At 45.8% G+C, this 12500-nt stretch overlaps 3 protein-coding genes and 1 long non-coding RNA gene across 13 annotated transcripts in view; 2 read left to right on the top strand and 2 right to left on the bottom strand.

The window, feature by feature from the left end:
* dpy19l1l (dpy-19-like 1, like (H. sapiens)) overlaps positions 1–8080 on the bottom strand; it is a 45559-nt gene extending 37479 nt beyond the window's left edge. For 2 of the 3 annotated variants that reach the window (XM_083570948.1, XM_083570949.1), the window contains exons 1-7: positions 7811–8078; positions 5979–6464; positions 2036–2060; positions 1866–1953; positions 1625–1762; positions 534–654; positions 276–369 (exon numbers count right to left, since the gene is read on the bottom strand). In XM_083570948.1, the coding sequence (XP_083427074.1) occupies positions 276–369; positions 534–654; positions 1625–1762; positions 1866–1953; positions 2036–2060; positions 5979–6189 (677 nt within the window). In that variant the 5' untranslated portion in view covers positions 6190–6464; positions 7811–8078. Of the gene's footprint in view, positions 1–275; positions 370–533; positions 655–1624; positions 1763–1865; positions 1954–2035; positions 2061–5978; positions 6465–7810 lie in introns of all 3 variants that reach the window. The other variant, XM_083570950.1, reaches the window with a different exon arrangement.
* Positions 2733–5972, top strand: LOC310723118. Of its 2 annotated transcripts, none has more exons than XR_014532590.1 (3): positions 2733–4047; positions 4493–5214; positions 5260–5972. It is a non-coding gene; the product is annotated as an uncharacterized lncRNA (long non-coding RNA). The 2 variants fall into 2 exon arrangements; XR_014532591.1 differs by having other exon boundaries at positions 2733–5214; positions 5260–5616; positions 5663–5972.
* Positions 7479–10720, top strand: herpud2 (HERPUD family member 2). Of its 6 annotated transcripts, none has more exons than XM_083570956.1 (9): positions 7479–7546; positions 8412–8731; positions 8842–8919; positions 9043–9135; positions 9318–9394; positions 9508–9627; positions 9705–10001; positions 10128–10230; positions 10310–10720. In XM_083570956.1, the coding sequence occupies exons 2-9, from the start codon at positions 8585–8587 to the stop codon at positions 10472–10474; spliced, it is 1080 nt and encodes a 359-aa protein (XP_083427082.1). In that variant the 5' UTR covers positions 7479–7546; positions 8412–8584; the 3' UTR covers positions 10475–10720. The 6 variants fall into 6 exon arrangements, with proteins under 6 accessions (XP_083427082.1, XP_083427079.1, XP_083427081.1 ...); XM_083570953.1 differs by having other exon boundaries at positions 9270–9394; XM_083570955.1 differs by having other exon boundaries at positions 9040–9135.
* Positions 10721–11376: 656 nt separating this feature from the next.
* Positions 11377–12500, bottom strand: part of tbx20 (T-box transcription factor 20) — a 2613-nt gene continuing 1489 nt past the window's right edge. The window contains exons 2-3 of one of the 2 annotated variants that reach the window (XR_014532589.1): positions 11638–12500; positions 11377–11604 (exon numbers count right to left, since the gene is read on the bottom strand). The exon at positions 11638–12500 is cut by the window's right edge and continues 1107 nt beyond it. The gene's annotated coding sequence lies outside the window, so the exon portion shown is untranslated. The other variant, XM_083570957.1, reaches the window with a different exon arrangement.

The raw sequence follows: 12500 nt of genomic DNA, 5'->3' as shown, positions 1-12500 counted from the left end.
ACGTTTTACTTTTGCACTTTAAATTAAAAAGGTGTTCGTCAATTAAAAGCTCTGATTGTTTTAAACTTTAAACTAGATTTATATCTCAGTCCTTTTTTTAGTCTCCGTCCCTGGATGGATGGATGGATGGATGGATGGATGGATGGATGGATGGATGGATGAATGGATGGATGGATGGATGGATGGATGGATGGATGGATGGATGGATGGATGGATGGATGGATGGATGGATGGATGGATAAGATAGAATATAATGAATAAATGGAGATAAAAACCTTAGGTACGTCCCGTAGATGTAAAAAACGCTCATCATGGCTCCATTTAAGAGGAAAACAAAAGTCACATAGAAGTATGCAGGATCTCCCATACCTACACACACACACACACACACACACACACACACACACACACACACTGTTTACACAAGCACAAAGACCGCCTGGAAGCCCCAATCCCATCACAGAGCTTTATCAGTGTGTGTGTTTGTGTGTGTGTGTGTGAGATTAAAGTCCACTGAAGTGTAAATGTAAAACCTTCACAGCTCTCCACAGGATCCAGATCTTCTCCTCTGTTGATGGTCCAGCACATTTTAGTGGGAATCCTGAAAAACTCCATAGCAGTGGAATAAACACGGTACCAGCTGGCCAACACCACCTGCAGGACAAATCACATTACACCATATAATACCCCACCATCACCCCCACCCAGTTACACCACCCCATCACCCCCACCCGTTACCCCCACCATCACCCCCACCCCGTTACCCCCACCATCACCCCCACCCCGTTACCCCCACCATCACCCCCACCCCGTTACACCACCCCATCACCCCCACCCGTTACCCCCACCATCACCCCCACCCAGTTACACCACCCCATCACCCCCACCCGTTACCCCCACCATCACCCCCACCTGTTACCCCCACCATCACCCCCACCCCGTTACCCCCACCATCACCCCCACCCCGTTACACCACCCCATCACCCCCACCCGTTACCCCCACCATCACCCCCACCCCGTTACACCACCCCATCACCCCCACCCCGTTACCCCACCCCATCACCCCCACCCCGTTACCCCCACCATCACCCCCACCCCATCACCCCCACCCGTTACCCCCACCCGTTACCCCCACCATCACCCCCAACCCGTTACCCCCACCATCACCCCCACTCCGTTACACCACCCCATCACCCCCATCCCGTTACCCCCACCATCACCCCCACCCAGTTACACCACCCCATCAACCCCACCCGTTACCCCCACCATCACCCCCACCCCGTTACACCACCCCATCACCCCCACCCTGTTACCCCACCCCATCACCCCCACGCGTTACCCCACCATCACCCCCACCCCGTCACCCCACCATCACCCCCACCCCGTTACACCACCCCACCCCGTTACCCCACCATCACCCCCACCCCATGACCCCACCCCGTCACCCCCACCCCATCACCTCCACCCCGTTACACCACTCTATCACCTGCACCCCGATAAACTACACAATCACTCCCACCCCATTACACTACCCCATCACCCCCACACCGTTACCCCACTTATCACCCCCACACCGTTACCCTGCCCCGTTGCCGAGCCAATGTGTGTGTGTTTGTGTGTGTACCTCAGGGTACAGGTTAAACCTCTTCAGGGTGTTGATGACCAGTGGATACTCGGTGAGTCGGTCATTCATGATCAGGCCGAGGCCGTTCAGGAAGGACGGAGCTTCGATGATGCTCTTAAAGTAGGAGTAATACAGACCCTGGAGTGGAACACCAATCAGAGATCACAGTGAACATCTAAGAAGTCCTTCATCTGTATGATGGTGTAAATCTACAAGACTACCAAAGGAACAGCACAAGCACCATTTCAGTCCTGAAGGCCATCTCCTTCTCCAGAGAGGACATGTGGGAGAAGTGGCGGTCGTTCTCGAACAGTTCCGAGAGGTGGAACCTGCAAAAACCACACACAGATCTACAGCCAGAAGCTCCTCATCAGGCTCCTAGAGCAAACCAGATCTAAATCAGGAACTCACCAGTGAAGAAATCCTGCAGTGAGAGCTGTGAACACACACGGAGGAGTCAATCATACACTGGGACAGTGCTGCTATACACCTTCACCCTGACACGTCACGTCACGTCACGTCAGTAAACATCACGTCATGTCAGTACTTGTCACGTTAGTACACGTCACGTCAATAAACATCATGTCACAATGTCACGTCACGTCAGAACGTCAGTGTGTGTGTGTGTGTGTGTGTGTGTGTGAACAGAACAGACAGATAGATTCAGTACCTGGTCTATAAACTGGTGTATTAAACTGATAAATAACGTTATAAATCAGAGCGTGTGAAACAACTGCTACACTAAAGTTCACCTTTAATCAGCATCACTGCAGACCTCAACATTATTTACTGTGATACAGTGCAGGCAGAAGGTAGAATCTATTCATTATCTTCCCCAAAATCCTACAAACAAAACCTCATTATCACAACAACTTGGTTTAAAATATTTATCATTATGAATACTGTGTGCTGAAGGTCGTTGTCCTGTTGGAAGATGAACCATCACCCCAGTCTAAGGTCCACAGCGCTCTAGAGCAGGTTTTCATCAAGGACATGTCTGTATATTGCTGCATTCATCTTTCTCTCCATCCTGATGAGTTTTCCAGTTTCATCCCCACAGCATGATGCTGCCACCACCATGCTTTACTGTAGAGAAGGTGAACTGATTGGTGAAGTGCAACAGAGATGGTTGTTCATCTGGAAGGTTCTCCTGTCCACAGAGAAATGCTGGAGCTCTTTCAGAGTGACCATCGGGTTCTTGGTCACCTGCCTGACTAAAGCCCTTCTCCTCTGATCGCTCAGTTTGGCCGGGCGGCTCGGCTTTAGGAAGAGGCCAGTTGGTTCCAAACTTCTTCCATTTACAGATAATGGAGGCCACCATTAGTGTTGCACAAGTCAGTAAACTCTTAGTGACGGTCTCAAGCCCGGATTAATGTGGAGGATAAAACATGTGCCAAATCAAATATGCAGATGACGAACCAAATTTTCATAGCGGATCGGTCGAGGCCCGGATCACCACATCGACAGAGTGATGAGAAAAGTAGGCAGGAGAACAAGGAGATGCAGCAGCAGGTAAAGAGGGATGTGGTAAAAGCCAAGGAAAAGGCATATGAGGAGCTGTAGAAGAAGTTGGACACTGAGGAAGGAGAAAAGGATTTGTAGCGATTGGCCAGGCAGAGGAACCGAGCTGGGAAGGATGTACTGCAAGTTAGAGCAATAAAGGATGGAGATGGAGATGTGTTGACTAGTGAGGAGAGTGTGTTGAGAAGGAGTATTTTGAGCAGCTGATGAACGAGGAAAATAAGAAAGAGAGAAGGTTGGATGATGGAGATGTGAGACAGGAAGTGTATAGGATTAGTAAGGAGGAATTGAGAGCAGCAATTAAGGAAGTCAGTTGGATCAGATGACATACCGATAGAAGCATGAAGATGTTTAGGAGAGATGCAATGGAGTTTTTAACCAGATTGTTTAACAGGATTCTGGAAGGGGAGAGGATGCCTGAGGAATGGAGAAGGAGTGTGCTGGTACCGATCTTTAAGCATAAGGGAGATGTGCAGACCTGCAGTAACTACAGGGGAATTAAGTTGATCAGTCACACCATGAAGTTATGGGAAAGAGTAGTGGAAGCCAGGCTGAGAGAAGAGGTGACCATCTGTGAGCAACAGTATGGTTTCATGCAGAGGAAGAGCACTACGGATGCAGTATTTGCTTTGAAAATGTTGATGGAGAAGTATAGAGAAGGACAGAAGGAGCTGCATTGTGTGTTTGTGGATTTAGAGAAAGCAAGGATCGGCTCTGAGACCTTGCCTGTTTGCAGTGTTGAAGGACGAGGTCAGACAGGAGTCTCCCTGGACTATGATGTTTGCGGATGATATTGTGATTTGTGGTGAGAATAGGGAGCAGGTTGAGAAGAGCCTGGAGAGGTGGAGGTACACGCTGGAGAGAAGGGGAATGAAAGTCAGTAGGAGTAAGACAGAGTACATGTGTGTGAATGAGAGGGAGGGCAGTGGAGGGGTGCGGTTGCAGGGAGAAGAGGTGGAGAAGGTGGAGGAGTTCAGGTACCTGGGGTCAACAGTGCAGAGTAATGGAGAGTGTGTTAGAGAAGTGAAGTGACGACGATGGACAGTATTAGAAATGAGTTTATTAGAGGGACAGCGCATGTAGGACGTTTTGGAGACAAGGTGAGGGAGGTGAGATTGAGATGGTTTGGACATGTACAGAGGAGGGACATGGGGTATATCAGTAGGAGAATGCTGAGGATGGAGCCACCAGGAAGGAGGAAAAGAGGAAGACCAAGGAGGAGGTTTATGGATGTGGTGAGGGAAGACATGCAGGTAGTTGGTGTGAAAGAGGCAAATGTAGAGGACAGGGGGGGATGGAGACGGATGATCCTCTGTGGAGACCACTAATGGCAGCAGCCGAAAGAAGAAGAAGAAGAACAAGGAGGAGGCCACTGTGCTCATTGGGACCTTCAAATGCTGCAGAAATGTTTCTGTCCCCTTCCCCAGATCTGTGTCTCGGTGTGATCCTGTCTCGGAGGTCTACAGACAATTCCGTGGACTTCATGGCTTGTTTGTGCTCGGACATGCACTGAAACTGTAGGACCTTCTATAGACAGGTGTGTGTGTTTCCAAATCTGAATTGACCACAGGTGGACTCCAATCAAGTTGTAGAAACATCTCAAAGATGATCAGTGGAAACAGGATGCACCTGAGCTTAATGGCGAAGGCTGTAAAAACGTTTCTACTTCCTCTTAAGGTTTCTTCCTTCACCACAGTCTCCACCGACTCGTTCATCAGGGACAAACTTACACTTATAAAGAACATCTTCATTTTTATCTCCACATGATCTGTCTGAAGCTGCTCTGAGACGATGTTCATAATTAAAAATTCAAAACAAATAAACATTAATTAAATTTTAAGAAAGTGAAGTGAGCTGAAGTGTGTAAAGACGTGTGTGAGGAAATGAGACATGGGGTCTGGTGTGCAATGAAGAACTGGTGGAGTTAAATAAAATGAACTGTCAGGTGTTGGACTCCTGAAGGCAAAGAATGAGATGTTTCAGTAAGTTGTTCAGAGTTGAGATTTTCCTGTGAAAAGTGAGATGTTTCAGTGAGATGTTCCTGTAGAAGTGAGATGTTTCAGTAAAATGTTCCTGTAGAAGTGAGATTTTCGGTGAGATGTTCCTGTAAGAAGTGAGATGTTTCAATGAGATGTTCCTGTGAAAAGTAAGATGTTTCAGTGAGATGTTCCTGTAAGAAGTGAGATGTTTCAGTGAGATGTTCCCGTGAAAAGTGAGATGTTTCAGTGAGATGTTCCTGTAAAAGTGAGATGTTTCAGTGAGATGTTCCTGTAGAAGTGAAATGTTTCATTGAGATGTTCCTGTAAAAAGTGAGATGTTTCAATGAGATGTTCCTGAAAAAAGTGAGATGTTTCAGCGAGATGTTCCTGTAGAAGTAAAGTTTCAGTGAGATGTTCTTGTAAGAAGTGAGATGTTTCAGTGAGATGTTCCTGTGAAAAGTGAGATGTTTCAGTGAGATGTTCCTGTGAAAAGTGAGATGTTTCAGTAAGATGTTCCTTTAGAAGTGAGATGTTTCAGTAAAATGTTCCTGTTGAAGTGAGATGTTTCAGTGAGATGTTCCTGTTGAAGTGAGATGTTTCAGTGGAGATGTTCCTGTTGAAGTGAGATGTTTCAGTGAGATGTTTCTGTTGAAGTGAGATGTTTCAGTGAGATGTTCCTGTGAAAAGTGAGATGTTTCAGTGAGATGGTCCTGTAGAAGTGAAATGTTTCAATGAGATGCATCAGTATGTTCCTCCTCTGGCTCTCAGTTGGGTTCAGATCCTAAATAACTGTTTCACTCTGTGAGATGATTGGATGGATGGATGGATGGATGGATGGATGAAGGAGATCATACCGAGAGCGCAGATGAGGAGCGCTGTGAGGAGCGGGACAGGAGCTGGACTCTGCGCGGTGGTGGTTGCTGAGCTCAGGCCGAGTTTGTGGCGGGTGGTGGCGGAGTTTTTTCCGTGCAGCTGCGCGCTCTTTCCGTCTCTCCCTCTCCTGGTCCTCCCTTCACTCCTCTCATTCTGCTCCTTGGCTCCTGCTTTTCTCGCTTTCACCACCATCTTCTCATCATAAAGTCACTAAAACTCCGGATAAACTGACAGGCAGAAGGAAACGGAACCGAGTTTTGGACCTGCTCCGGGCTCTGAGCTCCGAGATCCGCTCCCTCAGCCGCACCGTTAGCACTGTTAGCACTGTTAGCTCCGTTATCCTGCTGCTCAGCGCCGCCTACTGAGGGTAACAGGAAGTACGGCCGTTCGTAACCATGGAAACTAAGGAATTTCGAGGGGGCGGGGCTTCACATGACTTCCGGGAACGCCAGAACCAGACACTAATCCTAAACATAAACACACATGTAATTATTATATTATTAATGTATTATTATTATTAACAATATAAATATAAACACCATCTATTAAATATAATACATTTTATTATACATCACAGGAATATTTACGTATCAAACTAAAACCATTTTCACTGCAGAATCTGTAAATCTCACAAAACAGATGATACTTTATTCATTAAACACTGAAAAGAATCCACGATCACATGAACCACGTTTATTTGATGGTTTTTTCTCCTTTTGAATGTTTTTGTGTGTCCGTGATTAATTTATTTTTTTATTCTTTAAATAAAATCCAATCAAAAAGTTAAAAATCTTTTTAAATATTTTTTTAAATTTTCGAATGACAAAAATGTGAAGCTTTAAATGCCATAAACTTTAGAAATTATAATTTTATATATAAAAAATATATATAAATAAAAACATACTATTTTTAACACAGTTAATCATTCGGACATATTTACAAAAATATTGTACAAAAAAACAACTGTAAAATTTAAAAACGTAAAAAATATGAATAATTTGTGTGTATGATGAAAAATATACCACAAATATGACAAAAAAAAAGTTTTATTTCCTAAACGTTTGTATTGTAGTGCAAAAGACTGAGAAATAAATAGAAAAACAGACATAAAAATAAGCAAAATCAGTGATAATTAGAAAAATATTTATTCCAAACTGTAATGTAATGCTGAATTATTATTCTAAAATGTTTTATTACTTAACGAAGTAAAAATAATAATAGAAACAGGTTTTTTTTCGCAGTAAACACAGTAAACACATTTCTCAATCAATCTGAGCAGCATATCAAAACACAAAAACAATAATTACCTAAATAAATAACTAATAATACAAATAAATAAAATAAAATAAATAAAAGTTAAAATAATACGAAATTAAAACAGGTTCTACAATTATCTTTAAAACTTTAACCAATTTACATGTGTGTATAAAAACTTGGCTTAAAACATGATAATAATATTTACAGTACAAAAATTCGCTCAGCTGCCATGACGTCATTTCCGGCGCCGTGTTGTTGGGTTTCATTTTCTCGGTACAGCAGAGCGGAAGTGGTGTGTGTGACTGTACACTGCTTTTTATTAATATTGTTATTATTATTATTATTATTTCCTGACATTATTTGATTGTTATATTGTTGATGTGTTGGAGTGTGTGTGTGTGTGTGTGTGTGTGTGTGTGTTTAATGTGTTCGCTCGCGCTCGAAGTAAATGTGATCACAGCCCAGGATGAGTGTTTCTGCTCAACATTATCATCTGGACTGTATTATTATTATTATTATTATTATTATTATTATTATTATTATTATTATGAGTTACCTGTGGGAGAATCTGTAGGTATCAGTATACAGTTTTGTCTCCTTCACCAGACAGACTGCGGCTGTGTTCCAATTACCTCCTGCTCACTTCCTGTACACTACTGAACTAGGGCACTAGATACACACGTGCAGGGTCAACAATAACATACACAGACATTACAAGAGGAACCACACATCACACCTGCACATCACACCTGCACATCTAATATTTACACACACACACACACACACACAAATCTAAATCATTGGTCTGTCATATTAATCTCTCCCTCTCTCTCCCCCACTCTCTCTCTCTCCCACTCTCTCTCTCCCCCACTCTCCCCCTCTCTTCCTCTCTCTCTCCCACTCTCCCCCTCTCTCCCCCACTCTCTCTCTCTCTCCCCCACTCTCCCCTCTCTTCCTCTCTCCCCCACTCTTCCTCTCTCCCTCTCTCTCCCCCACTCTTCCTCTCTCCCCCACTCTCCCCCTCTCTAACTCTCTCCCCCTCTCTCTCCCCCCCACTCTCCCCCTCCCCCTCTCTCTCCCCCCCCCCTCTCTCTCCCCCCCACTCTCCCCCTCCCCCTCTCTTCTTCCTCTCTCTTTCTCTCTCTCTCTCTCTCTAGTAAAATGCTGTGATGTTGGAAAGTGGGACTGTAAGCTGTTGTTGGGACGCGACCCAGAGAGGTGTTTCCTCCACACAGAATTCCTCCTGTCAGTGTGATAAATGAGACTCGTGGACACTGAGAGAGCAGGAGGGTGTGTGTGTGTGTGTGTTGAGGATTGATTAGTATGAACCATGGAGGAACCCGGAGCTGACAGTCCCGTCACCCTGATCATCCGCTCACCGAACCAGAAATACGACGACCAGACAATCAGCTGCTTCCTCGACTGGACTGTGGAGAAACTGAAGAAACACATCACTACTGTTTATCCCAGCAAACCAGTGAGTGTGTGAGAGACAATGTCTCTGTGCGAGTGTTCGTCTCCGTACGAGTGTTCGTCTCTGTGTAACCTGACTGAGAGGACAATGTGTGTGTTTTGCGTGTGTTGTAGTTGTTGCGAGAGCAGCGGCTGGTTTACTCCGGACGTCTTTTGCAGGACCATCAGCAGCTCTGTGATGTTCTCCGAAAGGTTCAGCAGCTCATTACACTGAACCTCAACACATACACACAAATGAAGCACTAAAGTCTGAACAGGAAGCTCAGCCTGCTGAGTCATATCTCACTTCCTGTTTTATTTCCTGTCCTGCAGCAGGACGAGTATCACATGGTCCACCTGGTGTGTGCACCCCAGAATCCCCCCGCTGACCCCTGTGACTCTGCAGTGACCTCTAACCCTGGATCCACAGTAAGCCCTAGCAGATTCAGACTCAAAATTCCAATAAAGAATCCAAAATATTTTATAAAAGATCAACAATTCATAATTCATTATATAAATAGAATGAGATATGACGATAAATAATTTGATATGGTTCTTCTCAGAATGCAGCATCTGCCGACTCCACCCCCTCTGCTTCACCATCCCTTCAGAACACCCCAGACCCCGCTCACACAGGACGTTCGGACGGCATCCGACATCGAGGAGGTTCTGCTCACGCTGAGGAGCGGTACATCATCACCACACCTGCATACACAGGAATAAACTGTAAAGAGATGTGCATTAATGAATGCGCACGTGTGTGTGTGTGTGTGTGTGTGTGTGTGTGTGTGTGTGTCTCAGGCCTGAGGGGGTGGTGTTTCCTGCAGCGCCCCCTGCTGCACTTCCTCCTCACAGCATGTACAGCCCCGTACAGGTGATGTGGTGGCAGCGTGTGTACGCTCAGCATTACTACATGCACTAGTACGTTACCTGCACCTATTACATATTCATGACTATTGACACTATTTACATATGCTAAATAACACCAATACCATCAGTCAGGCTGCGATGGCTGCCGCTCAGGCCCCGCCCCCTCCAGTTAACCCCACCCCATCGGTTGCTCCGGCTCCTGGCCCGGTTCCGGTTAACCCCGCCCCACTGGAGCAACCAGCAAATCGGAATCCTCAGATGAACGCTCAGGGCGGGGCTGTGCAGAACGAGGACGAGCTGAACCGTGATTGGCTGGACTGGCTGTACACGGTGTCGCGTGCCGCCGTCCTTCTCAGCATCGTTTACTTCTACTCATCTTTTAGTCGCTTCGTCATGGTGATCGGCACCATGCTGCTCATCTACCTGTACGTCTCGTTTGCATCCACTCGTCTTCTGATTAGTGTGTAGGGTTTTCTTGAGAAACAGGAATGAGCGTGTGTGTGTGTGTGTGTGTGTGTGTGTGTGTGTGTGTGTGTGTGTGTGTGTGATAGGCACCAGGCAGGATGGTTCCCCTTCAGGGTGGAGATGCAGAACCCTGGTGCAGAAGACAGACCTCCAGCTGAGAATGACAGAAACCACAACATACAGGAAATGGTGAGACCAGAATCTTCTTACACACACGTCCGTGTCCCTGTAAACGCCTGTCTCTCTGTACACGTGTGTGTCTCTGTAGGAACGCATTATGGATGACGGTCTGGAGGATGATGGTGAGAGTGCTGATGAAGGCGCTGATGAAGCAGCTTCTCCTCAGCCAAGTTTTCTTACAGCCACGTGGTCCTTCATCAGCACCTTCTTCACTTCCCTGGTTCCTGAGGGCCCTCATCGTGCCGCAAGATAGACTCACACCACACGGCTGAACTTTGACCCCTTACAGATGAAATTAACAGAGCATAGACAGCAGTGTTGGGATCTGCATGTTCTCTGGGTTCCTGTTGAACGAGTGAAACTGCTAAAGTATTCATCACTGCCACCGTTCTGTTCTTCATCAGAGAGAAACGAGTGGAGCGTTCCTGCGTTCTTCTTCTCAGTCACCACATGTGTAACTGTCAGTTTTCCTCGTTGTAAATAAATGATATTTACAGATCTTTGGGTCTCATTGTTCTAAAATGAGATTTGAATTAAACTCGTCATGTGATGAGCGTCTTTTACTCTTCATGGTGCTGTAGTGCTGAACTCAGCCACCAGGAGGCGCCCGTTATCTGCGCTACATCACAGTATCACGAACTCCTGACATCAAAGCCTTACTTTCTCCTATTAAACACACACACACACACACACACACACACACACACACACACACACACACACACACACAAGCAAGCTGTTAATCACAGGAGGAAATCTGTGGCTCATGATGAAGCTGATGGAGGTTTATTCACTCACCTGGAGATCAGAAGAAAATGAGAACCTCAGTGTGGACACCAGCGGGAGGCGAGAACATCAGCCAAAAATTAGTCAAAATTTACTTCCAGTTCTGATTTTTGGAATTGAAACTCCTACCCGTTCCTAAAGAGGGCAGATCTAGAACCCCCTTTCCCTCTCAGAGAACCCAACAGCAGTGTGTGTGTGTCAGACTACAACTCAAAATCTCTTTTGGACGAAGATCTGTCTGGAAGCTCCGCCCCTCCTCTCACACACCTGTGGCTTATTAACTTTCTGATTGGTTCCATTTGGACTGACGTCACTTCATCTTTATCCCGTGTGTGTGTGTGCAGTGAGACAGTGAGTAAAGAGGATTGATGGAGTGATTATACAGATTTTATTTTTCTTCTCATTTACAAACGTTTTGTTGTTTAATATTTCAGACGTTACATCAGAACCTCAACCTCCATCTGTTCCTTTAAGTTCAGTTTCATGAAATAATAAATATATTGCACTTAAAAAAGCATCCAAACAAAATATCATGTGGGTAATACACACACACACACACACACACACACACACACACACGGAACGAGAGAAACACTCCTCACACACACACACACGGAACGAGAGAAACACTCCTCACACACACACACACACACACACACACGGAACGAGAGAAACACTCCTCACACACACACACACACACACGGAACGAGAGAAACACTCCTCACACACACACACACACACACACACGGAACGAGAGAAACACTCCTCACACACACACACACACACACACACGGAACGAGAGAAACACTCCTCACACACACACACACACACGGAACGAGAGAAACACTCCTCACACACACACACACACACACGGAACGAGAGAAACACTCCTCACACACACACACACACACACACACGGAACGAGAGAAACACTCCACACACACACAGTAATTTGGTTAGCGCTGGTTAATAAATGTGAGTCATGAATCTACAGGTGAAGACGTCCTCGAGGAGAGAAAGTCTCTTATCTGAGTTTCAAACACTCTCTTAACACACACACACACACACACACACACACACACACATCTCGGCCTCGTATCAATCGGCTGCGTCCAAATCTGAATATGGCATTAAAGAAAAAAGACCCTTCTGTCGTGCAGAAACGCCACTTAAAGTTCCAGACTGATCACAGATGCACCACTGTGCCCCCTGGAGGTACTGACGAGCCACTGCACCCTCCGCAGAGACAGGGGTTAAAACAGCTCACTGGTTGGCTGTGTCCCAATCGACTTTCTATAACATACTTTTTTTTTCATTTTGTCCTTTAAACATGGCTGTGTTCCAATTTTAAGGATCAGAAGTAAGCATGCACAAACATCCCCCAAATCCTTTCACTGTGTCTGAGTGAATACACACACAGCCAACTCGTGTCCCAAATCAAATCCCGTCCAGACCCCGCAGCACCCTCTAGAAATCCAAAGATTCAAGTCTCC

The sequence above is a fragment of the Silurus aristotelis genome (genome assembly GCF_946808225.1).
Source record: "Silurus aristotelis genome assembly, contig: scaffold_125, whole genome shotgun sequence".
NCBI lineage: Eukaryota > Metazoa > Chordata > Actinopteri > Siluriformes > Siluridae > Silurus > Silurus aristotelis.
This window is presented reverse-complemented; position numbering and strand designations above follow the sequence as displayed.